The 12,440-nt window shown below is 36.3% G+C and overlaps 2 protein-coding genes across 5 annotated transcripts in view; one reads left to right on the forward strand and one right to left on the reverse strand.

Moving 5' to 3' along the window:
- The window catches only part of LOC107088352 (ATP-dependent 6-phosphofructokinase, platelet type-like), a 49,176-nt gene extending 47,173 nt beyond the window's left edge, over positions 1 to 2,003 (forward strand). For all 4 annotated transcript variants that reach the window (XM_015380468.1, XM_015380470.1, XM_015380469.1 and 1 more), the window contains exon 22: positions 1,060 to 2,003. In XM_015380468.1, coding sequence (XP_015235954.1) covers positions 1,060 to 1,216 — 157 coding nt within the window. In that variant the 3' untranslated portion in view covers positions 1,217 to 2,003. The remainder of the gene's footprint in view (positions 1 to 1,059) is intronic.
- Positions 2,004 to 3,795: 1,792 nt separating this feature from the next.
- The window catches only part of pitrm1 (pitrilysin metallopeptidase 1), a 19,536-nt gene continuing 10,891 nt past the window's right edge, over positions 3,796 to 12,440 (reverse strand). The window contains exons 17-27 of the mRNA XM_015380463.1: positions 11,678 to 11,798; positions 10,855 to 10,931; positions 9,273 to 9,438; positions 9,008 to 9,108; positions 8,745 to 8,865; positions 8,606 to 8,656; positions 7,247 to 7,359; positions 6,907 to 7,032; positions 4,482 to 4,627; positions 4,237 to 4,339; positions 3,796 to 4,138 (exon numbers count right to left, since the gene is read on the reverse strand). Of these exons, the coding sequence (XP_015235949.1) occupies positions 4,045 to 4,138; positions 4,237 to 4,339; positions 4,482 to 4,627; positions 6,907 to 7,032; positions 7,247 to 7,359; positions 8,606 to 8,656; positions 8,745 to 8,865; positions 9,008 to 9,108; positions 9,273 to 9,438; positions 10,855 to 10,931; positions 11,678 to 11,798 (1,219 nt within the window). The 3' untranslated portion in view covers positions 3,796 to 4,044. The remainder of the gene's footprint in view (positions 4,139 to 4,236; positions 4,340 to 4,481; positions 4,628 to 6,906; positions 7,033 to 7,246; positions 7,360 to 8,605; positions 8,657 to 8,744; positions 8,866 to 9,007; positions 9,109 to 9,272; positions 9,439 to 10,854; positions 10,932 to 11,677; positions 11,799 to 12,440) is intronic.

Consider the following 12,440-nt stretch of genomic DNA (forward strand, 5'->3'; position numbering starts at 1 on the left):
GCTTCTAAACAACAAAAAAAATGTAGTCATTTTGTAAAAAACTAAGTTTGGATAACTGGTGACTAAATGTGCATCAGTCCTACGTCCGTCTGGAGCACTTGTAAAATGTGTTCTTACCTGAGAGAACATTAGAAATAGGAGAGAAAATGTTGAATGTGACAAAATTTTCCAAATAATTTGTACAAATCATTAAAGAATTAAATTGCTTCGCTTCTTGCATGAAACTCATTGTGCTTTTGGAACAGTTCAGTCTAAATCCTTCCAGCAGGTAACTGGACAGGAATTCGATCAACAGTTTGGAGGTAGTCTTCCATTCTTAATCAGTTTTCTTTGCATAAACTTTGTTAAGCTGTTTTCAGTATAATAAAAAAAAACTTCAGGTTACATATTCTCTTATGATTGTAATCTTGTGCTTGCAGCTGTGATGGTTGGATATTGTTGCAGCTCTAATAGAGTGGCAGCTTGAGTTAGGGTCTCAAATTGTGTTCTTCAGCCACTGTGTGGGCCCCATTTATGTGCTAAAATTAAGACTCAGGTTTCCTTCCAAAAAAAATAAATATTTCTAGTTTTTAATTTAGAAAAAATCAAATTGTAAACATTTCTGTCTCAACATTTTCAAAATTGCTGAAGGAATATATTTATAAAACACAAGATAGTTCTGCATATTCCCCCCCATCATTGAAATGGAAATTTGAAATTGAAATTTATTCGAACATGATACAAATATAAAAATAAAATAGTGCACAGTAACAAGAAGTGCATAAAAAAGAAGAGAAAAAAAAATACAGATATTTTTTTCAATTAACATATCATGACTTGAAAGACGCTGAATGTTAATAACTTTTTCGCAAAGTAAAAAAACATTAATTTTTGGAGTAATGTGCATTAATAGGATGAAGTGTGGAAAAGTACGAGTTGATTTTTTTTTTTGGGTAGTTTCTAATGTAGGTCTGAACTCTTAAAAATGAAAAGAATTTCCTCCATTTTATTTCAGCAAATGTTTCTCAGATCAAAATGTTAAAGACAAAAGAAAAATCATAAACTTTTTTTTCCCCCCAGTCATCGCATCCCTAAAGAGCAGTGGTGGCTGAAGCTCCGTCCTCTGATGAAAATCCTGGCCAAGTACAAGACGAGTTATGACGTGTCCGACGCCGGCCAGCTGGAACACGTGACCCGGGTGCGTCCCAAAGAGAAGGAGACCCCGGCTGCAATCTGAACCGCTACCGGAGGAAAGCTTTACTCTCACAGGAAACCGGCTTCACATTTCAGTGGCAGCTGCTCACACATTGATTGATTGACTGCAAATCCATTAGGAAAGATTTAAAAGGATAGAGATTAAATTTAATAAAGGATTTATTGTACGAGTACGGCACTTTGCAGAAGGAATATTCTATTTTTTAGATTAAAGAGGGTCACTTGAGAAGAGCTTTATTTATTTTACGCAATATAACATTGTGTTTAGATATTCAAAGTTATTATATAATATATGCACTACTCAAATGTACTGTATTTAGGTTTTAGTGCCCAAAATGTAGCCATGTCTACCGTAATTATTTCCCGAGACGTCTATCATTTGTAAACACATCTCAGCTGAGGATGAAAATCTGTAATTAAATTCGGCTTTTTTTGTTTTTCATATCTACATCCGCACTTTGAGCTGCATAGCTAATGTTATCACCCTAAAGCTGCTTTAAAAAGGGAATCAATGTCTGGGGGATCATGCGCACCCTCCAAGAATGTGTCCACGCGCTGGCTCTAAAACACTGTAACCCAGATGGCTTGAGTGAGCAGGTCAAACGCTACCTGTACATGTATTTCGTGTTGTTGCCTTATCTACTTGTATCCATCCTGGGCTTTCTGTGTGCACCTTATAGTGATTATTTATGACAGGCTCCTGCTGTAGCAAAGCGATGTATCTGGAGAACGTGTGGAAAAGCACAGTGAGTGTTAACTTGATGTGTGTCCTGTTAAAGAGTTAATAAAGCATTTGTGTGAAAATGCTGAATGTTGTGATAATTCAGTAATTAATGGAAACATTATACCAAGATGCATTTAAAGAGTAGATTTTGTTAAAATCTTATTACATAACTATTCAATAATAAAAAAGATACCAAAGATCATTTTAGTTACTCAGATAAAAACTTTTAACTTATTCATAATGTAGTGATATATATATGCTCACATTTATTTCTGCAAACGAAAACATAAAATTGATTGAAATTATTAGGTTGTCAGCTCTATGAAATTATATTCTTGTATTCTACAACACATGCACTGTTATTTGTTGAGGCTCCTTTTGCATGACATACTTCATCAGTGCAGCTTGGCTTGGAGGTGATGAGGATGTGCGGGTTGTTTGGTGCATTTGTTCTTACATTTCTGAATACTCTGGTGTAAATGCCAGGAATGACTAAAGCTCAGCATCCCTCTCTAGCTCCAACGGCCACATCCTGCCCTCCTCTTCCATTGATCCTCCTGTTTCTATGAGTTTGTTATCAGCCAAATCAGAAGATGGTGCTGCTCCCTCCAAATTTCACATCCATCTCTAGAAGTCAAGTAAAGAGGCAATTGGAGAGACTGAATCATAATAAGTCATCAGCTCCAGAGTCCTGAAGGTCTGTGCAGAGCAGCTCTGCAGGATTCTACAGCACCTCTTCACCCTTAGTCTGCACCTGAAGGCAGTTCCAGTGAGCAGCGGTGGCTGAAGCTCCATCCTTCAGCAAACCCATTGTTTTTTAGACAAGGCAGACGGCACTGTAAGGTTCTTCTTTGATGTCTCCAATGCATTTATACAATTCAGTCTGCCTTACTTTGTGAGAAACTCCAGGACTCAGGTGGAGGCATCAACAATGGCCTGGGTCAAAGACTACCTCACAAACAGACCTCAGTTTGAAGGGTCAGCTGTCTAATCAATCAGTCAGGTGCAGAAGAGCATCCAGTCAGCTACAGTAACAATACTGTCAATGCAGCAAGTACTGGTTCATTAGCCAGTACAGTCAGTCTAAGCTGTGGAGACACTGGTATTCCTGTCTTCTTAAAGATCCTATTTAATTGATAATGGTACTTGTATTGTGTTTTTATCATTAACTATTTTTATTTTATTTTTATGTATGTATTTATTGGACCATGAGTCCGGAATAAAGTTTATCTATCTATCTATTAGCATTAATGTTAAGCTTCTCAGCAGATGGGAGCTCTAAAATGTCCCATTAGGCAGCTGCACTGGCTTTGGACTTCTGGAAACACGGCGGACCAATGCCAGCAAACTCAAGTTTCCAAAGGGTGGAAACTAAACTGGACTTTAAGCAGCATAGATTCTGTGTTTTTCCAATCTTCCACCACATTGGAACGCTCGAGTTTCCATTTAAATGCCTACTTTATTCTCATCTAAAAAGATGATTTTGGACCTTTGAGCCAGAGTCTAGTATCTGACCTTAACTCTGGTTCAGGTGCGGCTTAGGACACAGAAAGTTAGAGCTGGACTCTTCGATGGGATTTTCTTCAATCTTTTCAATGTTTCAGTTAGCCCTGCTACTATTGATTTTCATCTTATATTCCAGTTTTCTCAGACGTTATACAACACAATTATCTTAATAAACTGCACAGATGTGCATGATTATAAATACTATTACAAGGATATGTATGGATTTTATAAGATGTTGCCCTGGTAACCTGTGGTTTGGACCAACCAGAAGGGGTTCCTCTGTAACAGTTTTTCTCCTTTTAAAGGCTTGATCAGATGAATGTGTGAACCACAATAGACCAAACAAAACCCCTTTATGACAACAAATCCTCTTAAATGAAAGATGATTTAATGACAAAAGAGTGGGCAATGATTCTACTTTAACAAGACAACACTACAGATGTAACAGGTAATTTCCAACAGAATATACAAAGATTTTTTTCTGCATGTTTAAAATGATCAATCAATTTCCCGTTCCTGTTTGTGCGTTTCAGCTTCTCTTGAGATCAATTCTCAAATTTTAGTTTGTTTTTTTCAGTATAAAATCCATTCAAGGTATGTGTCCACATGTGGGACGTGTATTATTTTAATACCCATGTAGGATCTTTCTTGATAGTGTGATTCTCTGGACCCAGGATAGCAACTCCACATGTGCTCTGACCAACACTGAGGTGCCTGCAGGAAAACAAAAACAAAGTTTTTAGCTAATTTAAAGAGCTTTTCAAAGGCCCATTAGGAAATAAATAAATAAAAGTCATCTTGAACTGTTCTACCTTTCAGCCACATCCACCAGGCTTTTATGATCCACAGCAAAGAGTCTTTCTCTGTAACTCTGCTTCATTTCATCTGTGATCCCACTGAGAAAACGACTCGCTCCTGCTCAGAAATAAGACCAGAGTCAGTTTTTATGTCAGCAAGCAGATTTCACAAAAAAAAAAACATAAAAAAAAATACTAGAGGGTTATAAAAACATCTGAAAGGGAGCCAGATAGCTTCCATTACAGTGTAGTATATCCACCTTTGTCTGCAGGGGCCACAGGTGAATCCACAGCTGAGAACACAGAAAGCTTAGCTTCATCAATGTCCTGCTGAGAGAACTGTCCAGATTTTGCCCAGTCGACACCTTTTCGAAAAGCAGATAATGTCTGCACAGAGTTTGGATCCCTTAGGCACAAAAGAGATAAACTTTGGTCAAAATTTGAAATGATTCATTCAAAAACAGTTCAAATAGAAAACAACTGGATTAAAATTCTCCAGTTTAAGAAGTGTTAGGGCATCTAGTCCCAAAGTAAGTCAATAAATGTTCATGTTAAAGTGCTTAAACATATATAAGCATTACTTAACAGTTGACAAAACAAACTGCATTGGTTGTTGATGCCTTTTTTATATCATTACTCATTATCATTACTGTTAACTGATTTGTAGAAGAGTTTGTGTTCTCATTCAATAGTTTGGGTCATGAGTCGGGTCTTATGGGACTTAGTGGATCAGAACTGAAAGGTTTAGGAACCTCTGGATTAGGGTAACATGTACGCTTCCTCCAAAGAGCTTTCTCACTTTAGAGCTAGTAAAGGAGAGGTTCAAAGCTTAAAGCTGCTTGGGAAGAGCCCCGCTTCAGATTGGAATTTAAGACCTTCTTAACCAATCAGGCATTGTTGCGGCCATGTTGGCCGCAACATGGCAGCAACAAAATATTTTATCTTTCCAGCAGGAAGGGGTAAATTGGCTTGAAACTAACTGGGCTGCTCTTTCAAAGCATCTTAAATTAAGAATTTAAGCAAATTCTATTAACATATCTATAAATCTGTTGTGGAGAGTGTGATCTATTTTGCCAACATCTATTAAAGAAACAGGATCTGGATATCACTGATATGGAAGACTGATTATATTCTGGGAATATCAGTAGAAACTTTGGACATTACTTTAAAAAGAGGAATTCTTCAATAAATGAGGAAAATTACAGACAAGCCTGATCATCCTCTTCAGAATATCAAACGGCAGCAGTGTCTTTAGTCAGAGGCTTTTCCAAATCAGCTGTAAGGCAGACCCCTACTGGAGATACTTTCTGCCGACTGCCATTAACATCTACAACAGCTTAATGAAGAAACTCCTTTAATGTCAGCTCTGTTTTTTAAGGTCATGAAGTGTCAAAGACATTTGACCTACATTGCCCACTGACGGTGGTCAGAAACCCCGATGTCGCCTGTGTACAGCAGCCTCACTTCTGTCAGTGAGGCCCAGCTGAGTCTATGATGTAGCTTACCATCATCAGTGTGTGTGTTTGTGTGTGAATGACAGAATGTGTTGTAATACACTTTGGAGTCGCCACAAAAAAAAAAAAAAAATTGCTATACAAGTACAGGCCACTTAACATTTAAGTGTTCATTTTTAATTGAAATTTATCGATTGAATTAAATCTTTACTGAGGATTCTCTTCAGACTAAGAGCAAAAAAGTTTTTTTTTTTTTTTTTTTACTTTTTTGAGTCAACCATGTCCTGGATCTGGATGACCTTTACCCGCAGGTTTAAATCAGTTAGCAGCATAGTTGCTAGACAGGAAACATGAGAAGAAATAAAGGGGGGAAGGCATGCAGCAAAGGTCTCAGAAACATGGCTGCGTCAGAACAAAGTTTGAACGCTGACAAGAAAATTTGAGTTCAACTTTAACATAGCTAAAGCAAAGATAAGACAGGTAAAACCCGTTTACATCCAATGTTTGGTCTTTTTTAAACACAAACAAATTACAGTTTACTCTCAACTGGTGAATATCTTCCTAAAGTCTTTAAATGGAAATGCATAAGCTGAATAATACTTGTAAATGTAACACATTTACACACGGCCTACACCATCTCTGATCTGATAGATGTTTAATCTCCTGTATGCAGCGAACAGATTTCCATATGAACTAAGATGTTAGAAGAGATACGCTGAAAGCAGCGAGTTTGGCAAAGATAGAAAATAGAGGGATGTGAGATACATTCAGTTTTTCATTATTCAGATCTATGATACTAAATTCATTCAAACCAAGCCAATACAACAACTGTTCATGTTCTTATTATGGTCTGAGGGTCATCATCATCTTTGAGTTAGAATCAAGTCGTCTAAAGTTTTTTTTTTTTTTTTTTTAGCTTTAAGCTGTATATAATCAAATTAACATTTGAATTGTGAAAATGTGTACAGTAAATATATTAGTTTCACTTTTGTATTGAATAAGTAAAGTTTTCCTTTTGATGATAATGTAATTTATTAAGATATATCTGAAGGTTCTGATCTATCAATCAGAAAAATATTTCTACAAGTTAAAATTCAAAGTTTAAGTGTATAAGAAACTACCATGAGCAGAGAGGGATTTCATTGTTAGAGTGTAATAATTAACCCTTATCATAATAAAAGTATAGGCTTGAGGCTGTCCGAACCTGAGATTTTTTGTGAATTTCTCTCACCTGTAAGAGTAAAAGGAAAACACGCCACTTCCTCCCATTCTGGCTCCGCCTCCATAGGCTCCACCCTTCTCCCGAATTTCTCCGTGGAGAAATTTTGCCGTCATCATTCTTGCCAAGATGCTCAAACTGACTCAGATTGAGGAAGGTAACCAGAAAAGGCGAAGAGAGCATGAACAATGAGGAAACGTAACTTTTAAACGTAAAACCATGAAAAGAAAGTGACTCCCATTAAATTACATTACACATAGCACAGAGTGCACAGTGTATTTCAATGTAAAAAATCTAATAAGTCTCAGTCATAATCATTTATAAATTGACTTTTTCTACTTGTAATATTCACCTGGCAAAATCCTGGTGGCAGAATGGGACGGTGCGAATACTCTCACTGACAAAATTAACAGGGAAGGGCATCTGGAAGAACGTCTTCATCTGACATGGTTGGAAGTGTGGCTCCTGTTGAGACATAAAAAGTGGTTAAACTCTCCCAAATGTAGAAAAGGAGATTGGTTTTGCATGCAGTTATAATGCTGGCTTAATCATTTGTTCATATCTATCAAGGATAGGCTACGTGGCTTATAAGCAAAAACTCAGATTTTTCCATACCATTAATATTTTTTTTTTGTGCTTTTGAATCATTAAAACAAACTATAAATGATGTATTACTTTAATAACTACTTAACCTCCTAAACCTGAAGGTCTATTTTCCAAGAAAGGTATACTCAAACTTTATAAGGCCTTTCTCAACTGGCATACAGCCTAAACTACCAATATTGTTAGCAACTGACATAAAAGGTCCAGGAGGATGAAGTGGTAGTGAGAATTTGAGAGTAAATTATTCCGGGCTTGAGTAGCACATTTAAATGGCCAAAAAATAACCTAATGTAAAATGAAAAAAACAAAACAAGAAAACCCAGACGTTTAAATACAAACCTTCTTACTTTTTCTGTAATGACGTAAATAAACATAATCAATCTCAAATTCAATATCATGGTTACATATGTATTAAGTTCGGTGTTCATCAAACAATAATTGCCTATAATAAAAACACCTCCTACAATTGCTGCCAATCCTTCTAAGGAGATAAAGAGGCTTCCTAATGTTTTGAAAAAAAAAAACTAACACCAATTTTCTTCTAGATTTCTTTTTTGATTTGTATGTAAGTTTTAAGATAAAAAAAAAAATCCTTGATTCAGATGAAATCATCTTTAACAATGCATGCAAGAAAAAGGTTTTATGTTTTTGTATACATTCTGTCCTCAGACACAGTAGGAAGGACGGTAGGGAGGTAAAAGTTATCTCTGAAGCCATTAAGAACAGATGTAACTTCTCGTCAGAAGTTATTTATGTGTCCAAACTACGGCTGCAACTAACGATTATTTCGCAAATCGATTAACCATGTGAAACTCATATTTTCCACTTCTATTCTGGATGGAACATATTAACAGATGAAAAAGTTTTTATTTTTTTTTTTATCTTAAATGCAAAATGTTTATATATTTTTTTACAATCTAGGTATAATTACTGCTCTAAGTGGGTTTCTCTGTCAGCTACAGGCATGTTTTACAGTCTCTATACTCCAAATACTGTTTAATCAATTACTTAATTAGTTGTCAATTATTTCAACAATAGACTAATCATGATTAATCCAATTGTTTCAGCCATAATCCAAACTTGGTTTGTTTATTAACGTTGAACTTACTGTTATCAGTTTTCTACTTGGACCAGAATCTTGCAGAGGGTCAAGAGGTTTCTGGAGAGAAAAACAAAATACAACAAAGCAAGTAAATGATGAGGATTTCCTATTAGGGCAGCATAGCAGCATATCAGGTGCATCTTACCTTAATAATATTTGTTCTAACAGTCTTGCGTTCTTTTCTGTTTTCAGCCACATCTTTAATAAAACTCTCCAACTGTGTTGCTGAATCTGATATTTTCTGCGGTGTAGCATTGATGGAACACCTGTTAGAATGGACGAAGCAGAAAACGACGGATTCACTTTCTGTGGCAAAATAAAACAATCACAGAAACGAAAAAAAAACAAAAAACTAAACTATAAGGATTCAAAGAACCCTTATTGGAAACCTGCTATGATTGCTCCCACCTCATGTTCTCTGGGTTCAGAAGGTGTTTTTTGATCCTGGGTAATGTTCGGATGACTTGACTGAGATCGGGCATCTCAGCTATCCTCTTCATAAACTTCACCTAGTTTTCAAATAATAAATAAATCTGTATCAGTTAACAGAGATTAACTGTTTGACAAAACAAACTATTACATATCTAAGTTAATGCAGCCAAATGCGGATGTAGAAAGAAGCACACTGTTTACATTTATTTCTCCCTGTGATCAAAACACCCAGCAAGACTACCTGTTCCATCCCACCAAAGGTCTCCTGGAGTTCTCCAGCTGGAGTCAGGTGTCGGCTTGCTCTGGTCATGGCGTACATGTGACCAGAGTAGGATATGCCATTTGCTAACTCCTGCGCTGCCATCATCACCAGCACCCTAAGGCGTTCTTCATTGTCAAGATGAGGGCTGAAACAGAGACACCACATGCATTCTGTACTGTTAGGCAGAGGTGATAACTATAAATCACTTAATGTCCACTCATCATTAGTAAGGAAAGTTTATAGGAAAAAAATCCTCTTTGATTACGATCAATCAGAGAACAGAATGGAAAAAAAAAAAGAATGATAACACAACGGAGAAGGCCGGAAAAAAAATGCCACAATCTGTAATCACGTCTATTGCGAAACCACTTTCTTGTATGCCGTCAAATAATTTCTCTTAACTTTAGGTGCCGATGTTGCTTCTCTGAACTGTTCATGTAAAAATGGTAAACTTCAATGTCAAAGCGACTCGTAGTCCAGAAAATACGGTAATACTGCTAAAGCTTTACCCTGAAAATCTGCCATTTTGAAGGTTACTTAACCATATGTCCAGACTTAACCTAAGCCATTGATATTTGTAATTCATTCTTGAATTCTACACTATATCCATCTATCAAACGGGAAGAACGTTAAGTACAATTCTTCAAGCTGATTTGGTACCTGCCAGCCTTGTTGTGTTTTAATTCAATCACAGCAGCATTTGCGGCTGAGACGAATCATATTCTCGATCTGTTTCACAGAGTTAACTGATGACAAACTCAAAATCCAGTCGTGAGGAACAGGCAACCAAAGTTCCCATTCACAAAGATAAAAATAGCTTCCTTTGCTTGTTTATCAAAAAGAAATAGAGGGTATTTCAGCTTAAACTGGCATAGCTACGTCTGTTTTGCTTCAGCCTCTAGTTGACGTGTTGACGTCACTGCATTCTGTTGGTCCAAAATACTCCTTTATTGGGCTGAACCCATCTCTCAGCTTCTAGCAAGACGTATTTTCACGAGTTTGTGAATTCACAAATCCCACGACAATTCATATTGCTTGAAAAGTAAATTCAAACCATCACTGCAGAAAAAAAGTTAAAGTTCTTTCACATCTGACCAAAAACTTTTTTTCGTCAAAGGTTGTTTCAGATGGATTATGGAAGGCAAAACTAATCATCCTCACATGGACAATATAATATAAAAAGAAAATTAGAAGTCATTATGTCAAGATAATTATTTTTCTTCTAACACCAACTTAAAAAGCACATATAACACACAGGCATACATTAAAAACACTGCTACAAAAAGAAAAAGCAGCAGGGCCCTTAGAGGACACTTCAAAATGTTAAAACAAGACCATTTGTGCAGTGAATGTGGTATTAGTGTTTCAGCACAAGTGCAGCTCCTGCTAAAACAGTCTACGATGTGAACTACAGGGTTTTTACATTCAAATACTATAAAATCATTTTAAACGATCTGATAAGAAATGCTGTCAAATATCCAGGCAAAATTATGCAAACAGAAGCGAGCAGGAGGGGTGTTTAGATCTTGAAGTACTGCATGATATAAGAGTTGTAGTTTACCTGTTAAATATATCGCCCCAAAGCTGAAACATATGAGGTAGGTTTCTTTCCAGGCAAGAAGAGAACAAAAGGACCCCCTAAAGTTTGAAGAACAAAAAAAAACAAAAACAAATAAATCCCATTTGCTGGTGAAGATTATCAGTCATCCAGGTCAGTCATTCCAAAAAAGTAAAAAAAAAAACAATCCACTGGACTTTGTTTCCAAGTTTAAAGACGTTTCGCTTCCCATCCTGGAAGCTTTTTCAATTCAAAATATCAGAAATAGCTTTGAGTTTGAGGTTTTATAGAGTAGCCCAACAAAACCTTGTTTTAGCTTAGACAACATGCAATTTGAAACTGATGAACGGGTTCTCCCCTTTAGAATGGGGCGGACCCATTTGGAAATGGCAACAACCCCCATCCAAAAGGGGTTGACCCATTCATCCGGTTCAATTTCTATGTTTTCTAAGGTAAAACAAGGCTTTTTTGGGCTTACTCTATAAAACCTCAAACTCAACGCTATTTCTGATATTTTGAAATGAAAAAGCTTCCTGGATGGGAAGCGAAACCTCTTCAAACTTGGAAACAAGAGTCCAGTGGATTGTTTTTTTTTTACTTTTTTGGAATAAATCTCATTTGAAGCTATAGAACACCTGTTAGTTAACACCTTTCACATTTCAAATTGCGTTTTACCATTTTTTAGTTCTATTTCAACAATAGATTCTTCCATTCACTCATTTCTGTGTTGATAACTGTTTAAAGGTGGAGCTTAGGTTTATTTCCCCGTTCAAATGTAAAAAGATAAAGAACAAATGTGCGTGTTGTCCTCAGTGTTTGCACTGACCTGTTCAAATGTGTCCATCTGGTTGGAGTCAGGAATGACCTGAGTGGAAACAGACATCCCCCCTGTCCTCAGTTCCATCTGCTGGGCCTGTTGCCTGTAATCCAGAGCTCCACAGCCCATCCTAATAAAATAAATTAAAAATAAAAAAAAAAGGGGGAAAATACATTTTTAGCATTTTTATAAACTTGGATTGGAAAATAAACATCTACATCAAGTCTTACTCATACTTTCCCAGCAAACCTGAGATCAAACATGCAGGCCAAAAAGCTTCATAAATTTTTTTAAAAATATTTATTTAAAAATATTCATTAAATGGCTATTATCCAGTTAGAATTTAGCTATAACAAAACACAAATGATTTTTGGGGGGTTATGTGTCAATATTCCTTTGAAAAAAAAAGCTTGGATCCACTTACAAATAATTTATGAATCTTGAGTGAAAAAGTCTGTCAGAATCAAGTGTTGCGATCTACATCAGACAGATCTACCTTTGAAAAATATCAACCAAGCCATAAAAAAGAAAATGCTGCAGCAAAATAGATTTAGCTTTTGTTACAAGGAAATTCAATACAAGTAAAATATTTTTTAATAATACAAATATTGAAACCTTCTGAACAGACTGTTGTGTTTGAGTCACATTATAAGTTCTTCCATGCTTCCTTCCCATCCTCCAAGCCTGCAATGGTTTGGAAGCCTAATCCAGCTCCTTTCAGCTAGCCTGATAAACCAGACTAAATGTAAGATTAAATGTGTAATTTAGTCCG

This window comes from Cyprinodon variegatus, unplaced genomic scaffold, assembly GCF_000732505.1.
Source record: "Cyprinodon variegatus isolate N-32 unplaced genomic scaffold, C_variegatus-1.0 Scaffold215, whole genome shotgun sequence".
NCBI classification, from domain to species: domain Eukaryota; kingdom Metazoa; phylum Chordata; class Actinopteri; order Cyprinodontiformes; family Cyprinodontidae; genus Cyprinodon; species Cyprinodon variegatus.